A 14,415-nucleotide genomic window follows, 5' to 3' on the forward strand; every position below is an offset into this window, starting at 1 on the left:
TCAGCGTCTTCACGCACAGCGCCTCTGCACACAGCAGCTTCTCACACTCCACCGCTGCCCTCGCCTACGTTCCCTCAGAGCCACTCACTCGTCTGTCCCGGGTGGGGGGATCAACCATCACCCACCCGGCGACTCGTGAGGGTTGAGGTCCGTTGACGGCTTGAGCGGCAGCAGCGAGATGTCTTCACTCTTGTTCCCAGCAACAACTAATCCCGCTCCGCTCACGCACACGCCCTTATATCCTCCTGCCCATTATCCGATAGCTCTCGTGTGTCTCTTTAAGACTAGTCAGGCTGGCGCCATTAATCAACCCTTATCTCCCGTCTCCCTGGCAACACCTCCGGTGTCAGCGTGCACAACTGGTCGACCCGGTTTGCACCCACTTAGCCCCTTAATTAGGTGGCGGTTTGTTCGTGCAACCACGTGTTGCACATACCTGTTTGCCCTTGGTTGCACTCGGATAACAGTATGCACCGCGTATTTTACTCCCTACACTATTATGCAGTTTTATTTATAAAGATTTCCACATACTAACAATAAAGTTATTAATTTATTGCGGAAACGACTGTGGTATGGTTGTCCATACACAGCGCATTGAGATGTATGGATGAAATGCGCCTTACAAATGTAACTTATTATTATTAACTTCTGAGTTGCAAGTCATGTATTCTGACTCGGTGCCACTCAGCCAGATATACAGTGACACTGCACGTTAAAATATAATGGGCAAAAAACATTGTTTCAGTTAAATTGCAGCCAATAAAGGTGTGTGTGTGTGTGTATAATGTATTGCATGTAAAACATTTTAAAAAATCACCAATTAATCTTGTAAAATCTTGCAATTTTTATCCTCCTTTAGAGTTATGCTAAGCAACTGGAAATAAACAATAATTTCTCAACAGTACTCTGTCATCATTAAATCAAAACCTAATTATTCGTGTTCAAGAGCCATTGCCCACGATGAGTGTTGCTTGAAAACATATTCTTTGTATCATAGTGTTATAACAAGAATAAAAAAAAACACATTTGTATTACGAATTCATACAAAGAATGTATCTGATGATCAGTATCATTACTGTGTATGACTTATGAGTTACTCAGCTGAGTGGTGAATATGTCTATGGCACTATGCTGCTCTTGATGCATTATTACCTGGTCTTCTGAAAAGAGGACCCCACGCTGGCTGTTGATCCTTTGAAGCAGATCCCCTCCCTCGCAATACTCCATCACAATGCACAGTTTTACATGATCTGCGCAACACAAGGCCCAAACTGCCATTACGCTAGGAAATACAAACCATGTTAATGAACGTCCGATACTATGACATTAAAACTGGCAGTGTGTGGGAATCGCAATCAAAAGGTTGCGAGTTCAAATCCTGGTTGGGGGTCACCTCAACCCATTACCCCAGCAGGGATGATAGAAGCAATACCACTGTTGCGGGAAGTCAAGAATGATTTGTCCTCTGGATAAACGTCGCCCCAACATATAATGTGGCTTTTCCATCAGTCGTTTCGGGCTGTATATTGGTTGTCTGTACAACCCATGCGGGGAGCAACTTAATTTTTTATTGTAAAACATTGTTAAGTTGAATCATAAATGTCTCATTTTCTAATGGCAAATTAGAAGACACACGTTCGCATTTAACAGTTGTGCAGGGAAACATGGCACGTTTTGTATGCCTGAGTTTGACCTCTGTGACCCTTGGGTGTCTCATGAGACAAAAGTCCCTGCAATCTCTGAGCATGTCTTGCACACTGCCACATATCATATCACCATTGTTTAAAGTGTTATGTTCTCTGTTATATTATGCCTTGTAGTCACATTCCCAAGTTTAGCTTTAACGATATGAACTGTGTTGACAGACAGCACTATGTATACTGTGGTATTTAAAAAAAAGAAAATATATATATGGTTCAGTCCAAATTAAATTCATTTGATTAGTTTAATGATGCTGGATTATAGCTATTTCTTGATTACCCAGATATCGCTTCTAAAACTGATATGTTTGAACAAAAGCTCAATGTTTTATATATGCAAACATAACCCTTGAGTAATAAGTAAAGGAATGCTTACCTTGAAAAGATTCCATAAAGGTGACAACGTTTGGATGCCTCATTTTGGATAAAAGCACAACTTCCTTTTGTGAGCTTTCTCGATCCTTAGCCTTCATCTTGAACATTACATCGGCCAAAACAAAACAATTACACGAATTAAGCAGAAATATGAACATCATAAAAGTGGTCGATATGCAAATTGAAAGTTATTATTCTTCGTAAGAGCTTTCAAATCACATTTTACAATAATTATTCTGAAAACTGCAAATCCACAACTAAAGTCAATATAATTAATATATATTGTTGGATCTTTCGGTAAAGTCACGTAGTAGGGAAATAATAAACACGAAAGCTTTGAATCAAAATATAATTAATATAATTAACATTAACGTCTGAGGTATACAACCTCTGATGTATTTTCAAGTTGTGACCTTCCAATAGATACCGTGTTCTCAGGTACATCATGTACAAGGTGGCTAAACAGTAACTGCTAATAAACAGCAAGTGTTTAGCCATCTTGTTGTTGTATGTGACATTTGTTTTGCTCAGTTTATCTTCAGTACAACTTTGTAGCCATCTTTATTCAGTTATTCAATCATTTCCTGTGCAGTATTAATTTCCATTAGTTGTATTTGTGCATGGTTTAACTGTAAATTTCTGTTGGGTTCACATATCTGACTTTTCACATATCCTCTGCCCCGAGTGAGTCAGATGTGCGAAGTTGTATTGCACAATAATAGCCTACCGAGGCCACCGGTCGCTATTTCAAGGTGTAAATAAGCAACTGTAATCGCGTTATAATGGTGGCAGTGTTTTTGAAGGATATAGCAGTACACGTGTAATGTTTATCGTCTACTTGAAGTTTATTTTACGAAATTGAGTTTGACACCATGGCAGGCGACTCACCTTAGTGAGGTTGATCTCTTTGATAACACACTGCTGGCCGCTCTCCTTAATCCTTGCCAGCAAAGCCTTTCCATAGGAGCCCTCGCCAATCTTCTTAAGGATAGTGTACTTCTCCATGCCCTTGACCCATACCACGCTGTGCCCTGTCGTGCAGGCAAGCGGCAAATCTGGTGAAAATGTAGTGAATGTGTATTCTGCTTGTAAATAAATACCTTCTCACGCTTTGCAAGCGGTCTTCCATTTTGCAAGGAAATGTAAAAACAATGTCAGTAAATTGTCTAAACTTTTGTTTAAAAGCAGATCTTGTGCTTGACTAGAGTTGAATTCTCAGTCCAACTTAGTTGTAGTAAATGAGTACTGTGCTATATTATGCAAGTCGCAGTACTCGTGACAAAACAAAGACCCCCCCCGGCCGCCTTTGTCTCCCTAGTGGCAATGATTACACACTGCACAAGGTATGCATTTGAGGCTCAGTCGACCTAGGGGAGGCCCAGGACCGGTTCAGATAATCGTCACCGGTGTTGGCAGTGAGAGGTAATCGAACCCAGGTGGCCAGGTTCGTAACGCAGCTCGCTGACCACGACAACACCACTCCCATGAGACTATTGTACAACATGCAAGTGCATTAGCTACAGTACTATCATGCAAACGGGTGTTGATCTGGGTACCTAATTGAATGGAAAGGTTTCCCAATTAACCATTGCTTAAAATCAGGATTGTGAGCTCGTGATTATTTCCCATGCAGAAGGATGTTCAGTGAACTCTGCCTTTGCATCAGGCTAAATGTTGCATTTATCTCAGCCAAAAACTGAACCACTTCGGAGCGTGCACCTATGTTTGCCAGGATTCTTAAGGTTTCTCAACCACAAATCCCATTTACGACTACAATGAGCCCAGAATGTCTTTGTGTCCCGCACGTGACGTCACTCCACGTCGGCCAGCCCCCCTCATTAATAATCATGAACAGGTGACGTCACTCCACATCGAACAGCCTCCCTAATTAATAATCATGAAGAGGTGACGTCTTCCAAATGGACAACCCCCCGTCAATAATAATTAGCGGGTGACGTCACTCCACATGGGGGGGCGAGGGCCTTCCTCCCCCCTCCTCGGCGTCAACTCACAACCCTCACGACATAGTCAGAACCCTCACGTCACGTGGTCTCCGTCACGCTGTTGAGACATAGAAGTAAAAGGACGTCGTGATGAACAAGGGATTATAAACTTTACATGAAATAAGTCTGTGTCACCGCGCCCTTACAAACTGCACACGCATTGATGCGATGAATATCACGTCACGGTCTGCTTTTTGCTTGCAAGTTTCAGATGTACTGCAGTACACCCGTCCTTGGACGGGAACAAGTAAACCCGTAAAAACAAAGTTTTTCACTATAAATCCTTTATATGCGTGGCGGCTAGAGTCTTCTCGTCCTCTGGCTAGAGATGGCTGCCACCCATGGATCAGATGATTGTCTGCCAGTATTAAGCAATTGGTAATTAAATATTTAATTTGTTTTCCCTAAACAGTGTAAAATTTTGGGAATTTTTTTGTCTCGCACAACGAGTCTGTGTGGAAAATGTCAGCTCGATTGGATCACGGGAAGTGGGTTAAAAAACGACCGAAAGATTTGCACGGTCGTAAGCAAGCAAGCAAGCACGCAAGCAAGCAAGCACGCAAGCAAGCAAGCACGCAAGCAAGCAAGCACGCAAGCAAGCAAGCACGCAAGCAAGCAAGCACGCAAGCAAGCAAGCAAGCGAACTTAATATAAAGGATTTAAAAAGGCGAATGTTTAAATATCACCAATGAGGAGCGCCTCATCATCAACACCTTTCACCAGGAGGGTCCTGATTTGGGATGTTTCACACCTTCGATTAGCACGCTTGGCTATGTAACGGTGCGATACAAGTTCACCATACAAGTTCACCATACATGTTCAACCTCCACTTCCCTCTTTCACTACTGAATTTGTGTATGTTAGGAAGTGAGGGAAACCCCACGAATACCAGGGGGAAGAGCACTCACTCCACACACAGCCTGTGAGAACCTGTAGTTAGAAGACCTTACATTGCCATCGCTTTAAAAAACCATTATACACAATGCAATAATGATGCAACTCGAAAAATAAATATCTTGTACACAGGGGCGGTTTCTTCATTAGGGCGATTGGGCGACGCACCACCAATGTCATTCAACCACAGTCACGCTAGCCGTCACTGTGCCTCTGGATATAGTCCAATCAGCGTCATGTCACGTTCTGTGGAGTACCGCCTCTTTTTGGGCGATTTCACTCCGGCTGAGAATCGCCCCGAGTGGCCCCATAGACTTACATTCAAAGATGTTTTTTTTCGAACGGGGGGCGCTGCAATGCATTCTCTATGGCTTCCGGGAGGGCTCGCACTAACGTGCTTACGTCATCATACGTAAGCACGTTTCATCCAACAATATAATTTGTCGCCACCTAGTGGAATCTTTAATAAAATAAACTTGAGTGGATTGTATTAATAGTGAGTATAGAAACAAACAAGATGTATTGTAAGAGTCACTGTATTTTTCATTAATATTAAAGAAGTGAAGTTGCCTTTACATGCTTAAGCTGTTAATTTATCCATTGCATGGGTGGACCTTATCCTTATCAATCATCCAGACATTTGCCCCCCCTGAGAGATTTTGCAGGAGCCGCCACTGCTTGTACATCCACGCCGAGGCTATATGTAGCACTCCCACACGAGCTTGAGTGTGCGGTGGCGAGATGTGATCTCCCCCTCCCCTGGTACGCAGTAGGGTCGTGGGTTCGATGTTCATGTTATTTTGGAGTTCGCGTGCGTTCTGCCCTTGCGGTAGCTCCACAATTAGACACATGCGAACATACGATTTGGCTACTACACGTTTGCTCATAAGCCACTTCGATGAGCTATCATATGTTGCCAGGTCTTCACTGAAAACAAAGAGCTAATAGCGCAGTGGACTTTATCTGGTAAAAGAAAACACAACTTCATTAAAGTCACGTAGAAGGAAAATAATATAAATATAAAACAATAAAAATTCTCACGTTTCGACTGCAACACCAGCAATCATCATCAGGTGTGAAATACACAGCAAGAAAATGTTTATTGTTTTATATTTTTATTATTTTATTATGTCCCTTCTACGTGACTTTACCGAAAGAACCAAGAATATGAATCCCTGCAGTCACGAAAGCTTTAAATAAATATATAACTTCATTATTTACAATAGTAATTCTGCGAGACTGACAATGTCCTCAAGCTCGGATCGATATATCGCATCTTCCGGATTATAAGACGCACTTTTCCTTCAGTGCATTTAAAAGAAAAAGTTTCTAAAAGTGTATCAGTAATCAGCTATGTGCGTGTGTCCACATTTGTAGAACTTTAAACAGCGACACCCCGGGCTGGTCCACGTCGCGCGCGTCTTGTAATCCGGGCAACACGAGATAATCTGCTTTACCCTCAATAACGCAGTTGTTATTATTATCAGTTCCTATTCGCAACCTGCACAGTGTGCGTGTGCACTCCGTGTAAGGATGCAATCAGCATGCTGTGTGGATAAACACGGGGACAAACTCAGTGCTATTAACGTGCTCTGTTTAGCATTGCATTCAACATTGACAGTATTGGTTTTCCTAGTGCATTTAGTATACCGCCTTGCTCGCAGCCAATCACGACGGCGTTCGCACTCGCCTCGCGACGGCTGTGACCAATCACGAGCGCGCACATCGGAGATGCATCCTTATACAGGGAACTGAATAAAATACCCCGCCCGTTGTCGTGGCAACAGACGCACAAACAACCCAATTGACGGGAAATTTACAAAGAATATGCGCACACGCCAATCTAAATATTAATTAAGAAATAACACAGGCGCGTGAGTGAGGAAGACGCGAGGATTTTGATGTTTGAGCACACATTTGTCTTGTTAGATATCTATAATGTACTTAGGATTACCTTGCTGGCCGTACCAAGTCCGCCCTGATGAGATGCGGAGTAGGCGCGTGCTGATTGGCTGAGACGCGCGCACAGGCCGAGCTGGGCGACGATACTGATTGGCTGAGACGAGTCGGCGTCGACCAATGGAAAGCCTCGTCTCAAAAAAATGTTAATTAGCCCATGCGAATGCGTTAATCCACTGCTGGATGATGGCCTCCCCCACCCCTGTAATCGATCGTGGGTACTGAACCATTCTGCTCAACTGGAGGGCTGGAAGCCCAAGAAGCGTGAGCACAATACCGTACAACATTGCATTGTGTTGCGTTGCCCTCGCTGAGAAACGTAGCCCGTATAACGCCAATGTTAGTCACCCACCCTTGCCCCATCCGGGCTTATTTTGTTTATATTCTGACATCTGACTAGATAGAACGTAAGGCGGGAGATGTGGTCATAGGTTACAATTTAGTGCGTAATAGTATGGGAATGTCAGTCATTTTCATCAAAAACTTGCAGAAAGTCATCCCTCAAAAACAACCGGAGTTTGTGTGCACGCGCGGCCCTCTGTAATCCAGCAGCTCGGTAAATGACCGCGCTGCGGGGGCCACTGCGTTGGTTGGGCCCCTTCTCATTCTGGGCTGCCCAACCCCCTCGCCGAACTTGTTTGTGTAACTCACGTTCCGGGGCTCCCCCTTCATGGAGCTAGAGCCATTCACGTTCCGCCCCCCCCACAGAGCTAGAGCCATTCACGGCCCCCCCCCCACAGCGCTAGAGCCATTCACGTTCCGGGCCCCGCATTACCCCGAGCACCGCGGACCTGCGCAGGGCAGAGCGCTCCGTGCGAGCGCGCAAAGCGGTCGGGGTTTGAGTCGCTTTCTGCGGAGAGACCCACTCGAGACACATCCCGCGCCTATCGCTGATATTACCGCAGCTGGAGTCCCTTCGTGACCGGTTTGCCATCGCTATTAAACAAAATCACGCTGTAGTTGTTTAGAGTTCATAGTCTTGAGTTTGTGTGCATTGCAACACGTTAACACGGGGGGGTGGGAGTGTGCATCAGGACATCAGACCGCGTTTGGTGGCTCCGAGTCTTGATAAGATAATGTTCACACTTTGGATGTAGGCTTCCATTGGTATAAGTAGCGTGCATCTGTCAAAGACAAGAGTTGCATGAGCGTGGCTGACCGGACTCTGCAGTGCATCGGGGTTTAAAGGGACAGATTCTCCTGCAGTTCATCAGCGGGAGCAGTCGGCGCTGTGCAGCCTGTAGCGGGCAAGGGGCTTCATCCCGGCGGAGTGGACTCCTCCTGATCCCTTCTCTTGCTGCTGCTGCTGCGGGACTCATCCAGACATGCCTGTGGCAGTGCCCCCAGACAAGGTAAGATCGCTACGATGAGCCAGCCGTGTGTCAGTCTGGCTTGGGCTCTATCCCATAACATGGCTGAGTTGGTGTTGCCTCGGGTCTCGTTTCAGTAGCCTCGTTCGTCTCGTATCAAATCATGTGGCTGGATGGCCGTCGGTCGTTCGTTTCTCGCGGTGGCAGCGTGTTGAGTAGTAGCGGTCCCCCCCACCTCCCTTTCCCTGGCGACAGACTCCAGCACTACTACACTATATACTACATATATATACTACACTATACACTACACTATACACTACTACACTATACACTACACTATATACTACTATACACTACACTATACACCACACTACACTATACACTACACACTACACTATACACTACACTATACACTACACTATACACTACACTATACACTACACACTACACTATACACTACACTATACACTACACTATACACTACACTATACACCACACTACACTATACACTACACTATACTATACACTACACTATACACTACACTATGCACTACACTATACTATACACTACACTATACACTACAGCAGCATGTTGAGTAGTGGCGTTCCCAGGCCCGCCGAGCGACATCGTCCGGCCAGCGTGGCCCTGGGCCGGCCCCGGGTCTCCCCCCCCCCCCCCCCCCCCCAGTGGGACGCTGCTGCTGCTGGTAGGGACCCATGGGTTCATAGTCTTGAGTTTGTGGTAGAGTTCCATGGGGAGTCTACCTCACCAGCTGCCCGAACCACCTCAACTGGCTCCTCACGATCCGGAGGAGCAGCGGCTCGACTCTGAGGCCCTTCGGATTACGGAGGTCCTCACCAGAACCATAATTTCGCCCCCCTCTCTAAACCGAGAGCTTTGTTCGAGAACTTAGCGCCCGCTTCACTACCACGGGATGAGATCCCAAAGTACGTAAACATCTCCGCTAAGGGCAGCTGTTCCCCCCTGACCTGGAGAGCACACTCCACCGTCTCACGGGAGTGAACCACGACCTCAGATTTCGAGGTGCTGATCCTCAGCCCAGCCGCTTCACGCTCGGCATCAAACCGTTCGAGTGCCCGCTGAGATCACAGACTGACGAGACAAAGAGGACAACGTCGTCTGCAAAAAGCAGCGACGCCACCTCCATGCCACCGTCCTGGCTACGATTGTTATTGAGACTCCATACGTCCGTGAGAATCACAAGCAGGAGTGGAGACGAGACGCACCCTTAGCGGAGTCCAACACGGGCCACCAAGCGTACTGACACAGCTCTCACGCCGGGAATAGAGAGGATGGCGCACACAAGCGCCACCAGCACACCAGCACATCGTACTCCCGCAGCACCTAGGACATCAATCGTGATGAGTCGTTACTTCTGTCATTGTTGTTGTATTTTGTAACCATTAACGAGTGGCTTTTTTTGGACCATTATTTGGCATTGGTAAAGGTGCAGCCCCGCAATTGCTGGCTCGCGCCACTGCTGTCGGACACGTCTCCACTATAAGGAGTTTGAGAGAGCTCCTCCTCCATAGGGTAATTGACGTGCTCGAACACGCTACCCAGACCGTTGTGTACCCACACTTTACCCCACCATACGCGACCCGCTGAACTGTGGTGCACCCATTTTAACTGCTGGGTGGACAGGCGGGGGATTTTTGTGAATGTGCATTGTTTAACCTGCCGCAACGGGAGAACGAACCAGCTACTTCAGGATTATACGTTACGTGTACTGATCATTGCACCACGGCGGCATCCCCATGATCGCATAAGGTCCTTAATTTAATCATCTCAAATGTATCATTCAACATCCTATTGTTATTGTGATAGTCTCAATAACAATCGTATCACCATCATCGTCTTGTCTGTCATCTCATAATCTGAATCGGTATGGTGACCTGCGATTTCAATGGTTGAACACAAATCCTGCCACTGCTGTAATGGTACAAGAATGTATTCATTTTCTCCCGTACAGACCGAACTCTAAGATCTGTACAAATCGTATTTGTGCCATCAAGCACAGCCTCGTGTGTATCAGCTGTGGCTCCCAGGCAGGAGTTACTGTCGTCCAGGGAAGATGTGGTGAGGTTTGATTAATGACCTTAATTATGTCACGCAAACCACGGGGAGCAGTTTTGGCTTTTTGTTTCGAATGTTTTTTTTCTAATTACACAAAGGGTAGTGCTATCAAAACACACCGTGTGATCTCGTTATTGAAGATGTCAAATATTCGCTGTGGCTATTTACACGAACGGTGAATTAGAAACTTTTAACGAGTTCATTTTACATTTGGAGCCTCCATCAACAATGCACTGTGTGAAGCAGCAGACTTGTATTTAATTGATTGTGCACGTGTATGTTAATCTGCAGCACCGTAAAGTCACTTGGCTATTAAGCATGATTATCCTTATTTACATAATCCTGCTGGACTTGCAAACGAAGCCCACAAATCTGCCCGTGAATGCACATATTTAAAGCAGCTTTTGGATTCATGACAAATCTATAGCATTTCTGAGATGCGACAGTATTTGTAATAACTGTAATTAAAATACTGTGCTTTTGAGTAATTTCATTCGAGGCTTATTAGAAAATCAGTAATGGGTGATAGGGAGTACTTCATATTAAATATCCATCGGAGACAGATATATCTAATTGAGGCTATAATCAACAGACTGACAAACCAGTTTGGTTCTGCATAATCGAGTGTAATGTCTGGGGTTATGTGCAACATTGGTAGTCTAGTCTAAATTGTAGTGCCTGTAGTGTGGTGCCTCGCGCTAGTTTATAGTGATAGTCGATAGGGCACTGCATTAAAAATATATTGCCGCCTTATTTCCCCAGATCTCTGCTTGGAAGCAGTCCCTAATTGACTTGCCAATGGCATTTGCCTTTGTGAGAGCCATTTATTAACTCCTGAAATGCTGACAGTGTAAAGCTAAGGGGCAAAACTTACCTCTGTGTCATTTTAACAATGAGTCTCATACGTCACAGCCACTGTTTTAAGTGGATTGAGAGCAGGAGCTGTGCGTGGTTTTCATGTATCTGAAATGTAATTGAGAAATGTGCTTAAATGGTGCCCGAGGTGGCTAGGAAAGATAATGTCGGAAGCTTTCTGAGTGCACTGAGCCAGCAATTCACAGACCCTGGATTCAAACCTTAGGTTGACCTCTGGGATGAAAAGGCCTCAATGTTCTGCGAGTGTGGTGGTCTCTGACCAGTCTGCAATGTTTGCACTAAATTTCATAATATATGGCTGTTTGCGCTTCATATAGCTGTACCTAGCCGACATGGTACAATAATAAAACAGTGCTGGAGGTAAATAAATCTAAACTTTATTTTGCAGCAGAAGGACACGTTATGTAGGGAAAATAGCATTAATCTGCGACAGTATTGATTATTGTGGTGGGATGTGTGCCTTGGTATCTCCATCCTGGGCCAGTCTTTTCCAGGTTCCATCACCGTTACCCTCACAATGGGACGGAGCTGCTGCCCTCTAACAAATGCCATGAGTGGACTGGCAGATATAAATTAAAATACTGTACTTACCAAATGTGGTCAATCAATGAGAAAGTGGCTTTTTTTACAGTAATTGCATTTAATATGTAAATGTTTAAAACTTCAACGTAAATATTAACTTCTAAAATGACAGCGGTCGTAAATTCATCAGAAAACATTGTTTTAAGTCAAAATAGATATTGTATCTCCGTGTTACAGTAAAGCTTTCCAAGTTCAGCAATTTCCTCCATTCACAGACTCGCAAGATATCCATTAATCAATCTAATCATCATAATATACGGAGCACGTCTCTCATTATTGGCAGACAAGAAAAACTGGACTTTAGCGGGGAGGTGGGACACTGTAGTGAGTTTAAAACGACTAGCTTTGAGGGAAGCAATCACAGGGATACTGAATACAGAGGCATCTTGCTAAAATGCTTTCATGCTTCATGGGAACTCTGAAGTCTGTTGCTGAGTCAGCTGAATAAATGTAGTTCTGTTATTGTAGAATAAGTGGTGAGTCACTTTGGGCTCTCATCAATGTTCTCAAATGTTCAATCCTTTCTAGAGCCCTTCCAAAGTATTTGAAGGGTTTTTTTCCTTGAGCGTATGGACATATTTTGAAAAATACCAAAAAGTCATAAAAAAATCACAAGCAACAGTAATCTTAGAGGTGGCTCAAGCGATACCGCGCACTGTACCACGGTTCTGGACTTGTGCCGCTGACAGACTCGAGGTTTCTCAAGCTGTGCCGTGGATAAGTGGAACTTAAAAGCAGAAACACTTAGGTGGGAAAGAGTTTCTGCATGTTCAAGGCAAGCGTGACTAAGCCCGGTCACAGTGTACCGTGCAGAAACGTCTGCAAACAGGTGCCTCGGCTTAATTTGACTACTCGACTGTGTGGTCTGTAGTGCAGTGGATGTGCTACAGAATGGATCGTGTGTCTCCAGCTGGTCTGGCAGAAGTTTGGTTAAAATATCGGTCTTTTACCCTGTCTGTGTGTTTAGGATAAAACAAAAATTGAATTCCCAGCTCTAGAAATCTGTCATTCTCTTATGTGTGTGTTTAATTTTTTGTATCAATACATGAATTCAAAATTGAGTGGTAATATTGACAGGTCTTTCCGAAAAGGCTTGTAATGTGTTTTTCTACAATATTTATTGGTAAGAGCCGTTATTTTTCCTTATGCTTATTTTAGCTTTACTGGCTGATGTACACAGCATCGATAGTAATAGTAGAATGGGAACTCCAGCAATAGACCGCATTATCAACAGTAATAAAACAGTACTAGTGTCTACAATCATACAATAATTATTTGCTTCTCAAAAGTGAACCTTAATAGTTAATGACAGATGTTTGCTGTCAGGGAAAACACCACGCAGCCATGTCAAGGTAATACAAGATGAACTAAGGAAAATCATGTGAGCTACCATATCAAAGGGAAAAATAAATATTGTTTGAAAAATGTAAACCCCTGTACTGGCTCCATTTGAGGTTTTCCCCACGTTATCTCCGAGGGAGCTAATTACACAGAAATTGTTTAAATAAATGATAATGCACCGCAGCCAATAGGCTTACACCCGCCCAACTTGACGGACTGTGCACATTATACGTAATTTAAGCAGCTACACTTGGGTTGCAAGATATTTTAAAATTTCATTTTTTGAATTATCTTTTTTATTATGTGGCACTTGCACGGACACAACTGCGAGGGGAACCCTGCGTGAATCTGCAGCGCCCTGCCCTATTTTAGTGCCCTGACCTTTCTTCTCGGTGTCATGACCTTTCTGCAGCCCTCTGCCATTGATATTGCCAGTTGCTATGCTACCTTTGTTACTCATTGTTCCCCTCTGTGTTCCGGTCTCTTCCTCCACGTGTATGTCTCCTGTTTTGTGGTGTTACACACTGCGCTATGAAATAGATCTTCGTGCAGCTCTGTCAGATAGATCATAGAAATGTCAGATGTTGTAGCCATTTGCCTTCAGCATCACATGAGGGCCATTTATTTTTAAAAGACCCAATTGGTCATGTTGGCTGTATCCTAGGAGCTTTACGTTTCCCGACATTTCAAGGGCACACTCTAAAAGAATAATGTCAGAGGGTCAAAATCAGGAGCACTCCCAATGACATAAACACTGCATGGAACTCAGGCTGACAATGGAACAGGGCGGCGATGCAAACTGCAGTGGGGAGGGGGCATCGTGAAGGTCACGTGAGCAAAACTGTCTTGAACGACAAACAGATGAAGCTCTCCCGGCTGAAGCGTTTTACCTCGTGCAGTGGCCTTGTGAACCCTGAAACTCGCTGTTGTCCTCATGAAGCCGAATATCAGTTTTATGGAGATGTCTGTGATCAGGGTTATTAATGTACGTTCATGTGGCTTCCATTCTCTTTGTTGTTGTGAAGAGCTCTGTTGCATCACAATATTTTGCAACTTCGGTTCAATTCCTGGACTTGTGCTATATCTATGACAAGGGGTATCTGAGCTTGCCTGAGGTCTGTCTCTCTTAGGGTGCCTGAGGTCTGTCTCTCTTAGGGTATCTGAGCTTGCCTGAGGTCTGTCTCTCTTAGGGTATCTGAGCTTGCCTGAGGTCTGTCTCTCTTAGGGTATCTGAGCTTGCCTGACGTCTGTCTCTCTTAGGGTATCTGAGCTTGCCT

At 44.6% G+C, this 14,415-nt stretch overlaps 2 protein-coding genes across 3 annotated transcripts in view; one reads left to right on the forward strand and one right to left on the reverse strand.

The window, feature by feature from the left end:
- The window catches only part of LOC144724160 (serine/threonine-protein kinase Nek5-like), a 33,375-nt gene extending 26,415 nt beyond the window's left edge, over positions 1–6,960 (reverse strand). For both annotated transcript variants that reach the window (XM_078603082.1, XM_078603080.1), the window contains exons 1-4: positions 6,927–6,960; positions 2,964–3,106; positions 2,077–2,173; positions 1,153–1,250 (exon numbers count right to left, since the gene is read on the reverse strand). In XM_078603082.1, coding sequence (XP_078459208.1) covers positions 1,153–1,250; positions 2,077–2,173; positions 2,964–3,080 — 312 coding nt within the window. In that variant the 5' untranslated portion in view covers positions 3,081–3,106; positions 6,927–6,960. The remainder of the gene's footprint in view (positions 1–1,152; positions 1,251–2,076; positions 2,174–2,963; positions 3,107–6,926) is intronic.
- Positions 6,961–7,704: 744 nt separating this feature from the next.
- LOC144724161 (ubiquitin-like protein 3) overlaps positions 7,705–14,415 on the forward strand; it is a 145,145-nt gene continuing 138,434 nt past the window's right edge. Inside the window, exon 1 of the mRNA XM_078603083.1 lies at positions 7,705–8,283. Within this exon, the coding sequence (XP_078459209.1) occupies positions 8,257–8,283 (27 nt within the window). The 5' untranslated portion in view covers positions 7,705–8,256. The remainder of the gene's footprint in view (positions 8,284–14,415) is intronic.

This window comes from Lampetra planeri, chromosome 19 (genome assembly GCF_965212315.1).
Source record: "Lampetra planeri chromosome 19, kcLamPlan1.2.h2, whole genome shotgun sequence".
Lineage (NCBI taxonomy): Eukaryota > Metazoa > Chordata > Hyperoartia > Petromyzontiformes > Petromyzontidae > Lampetra > Lampetra planeri.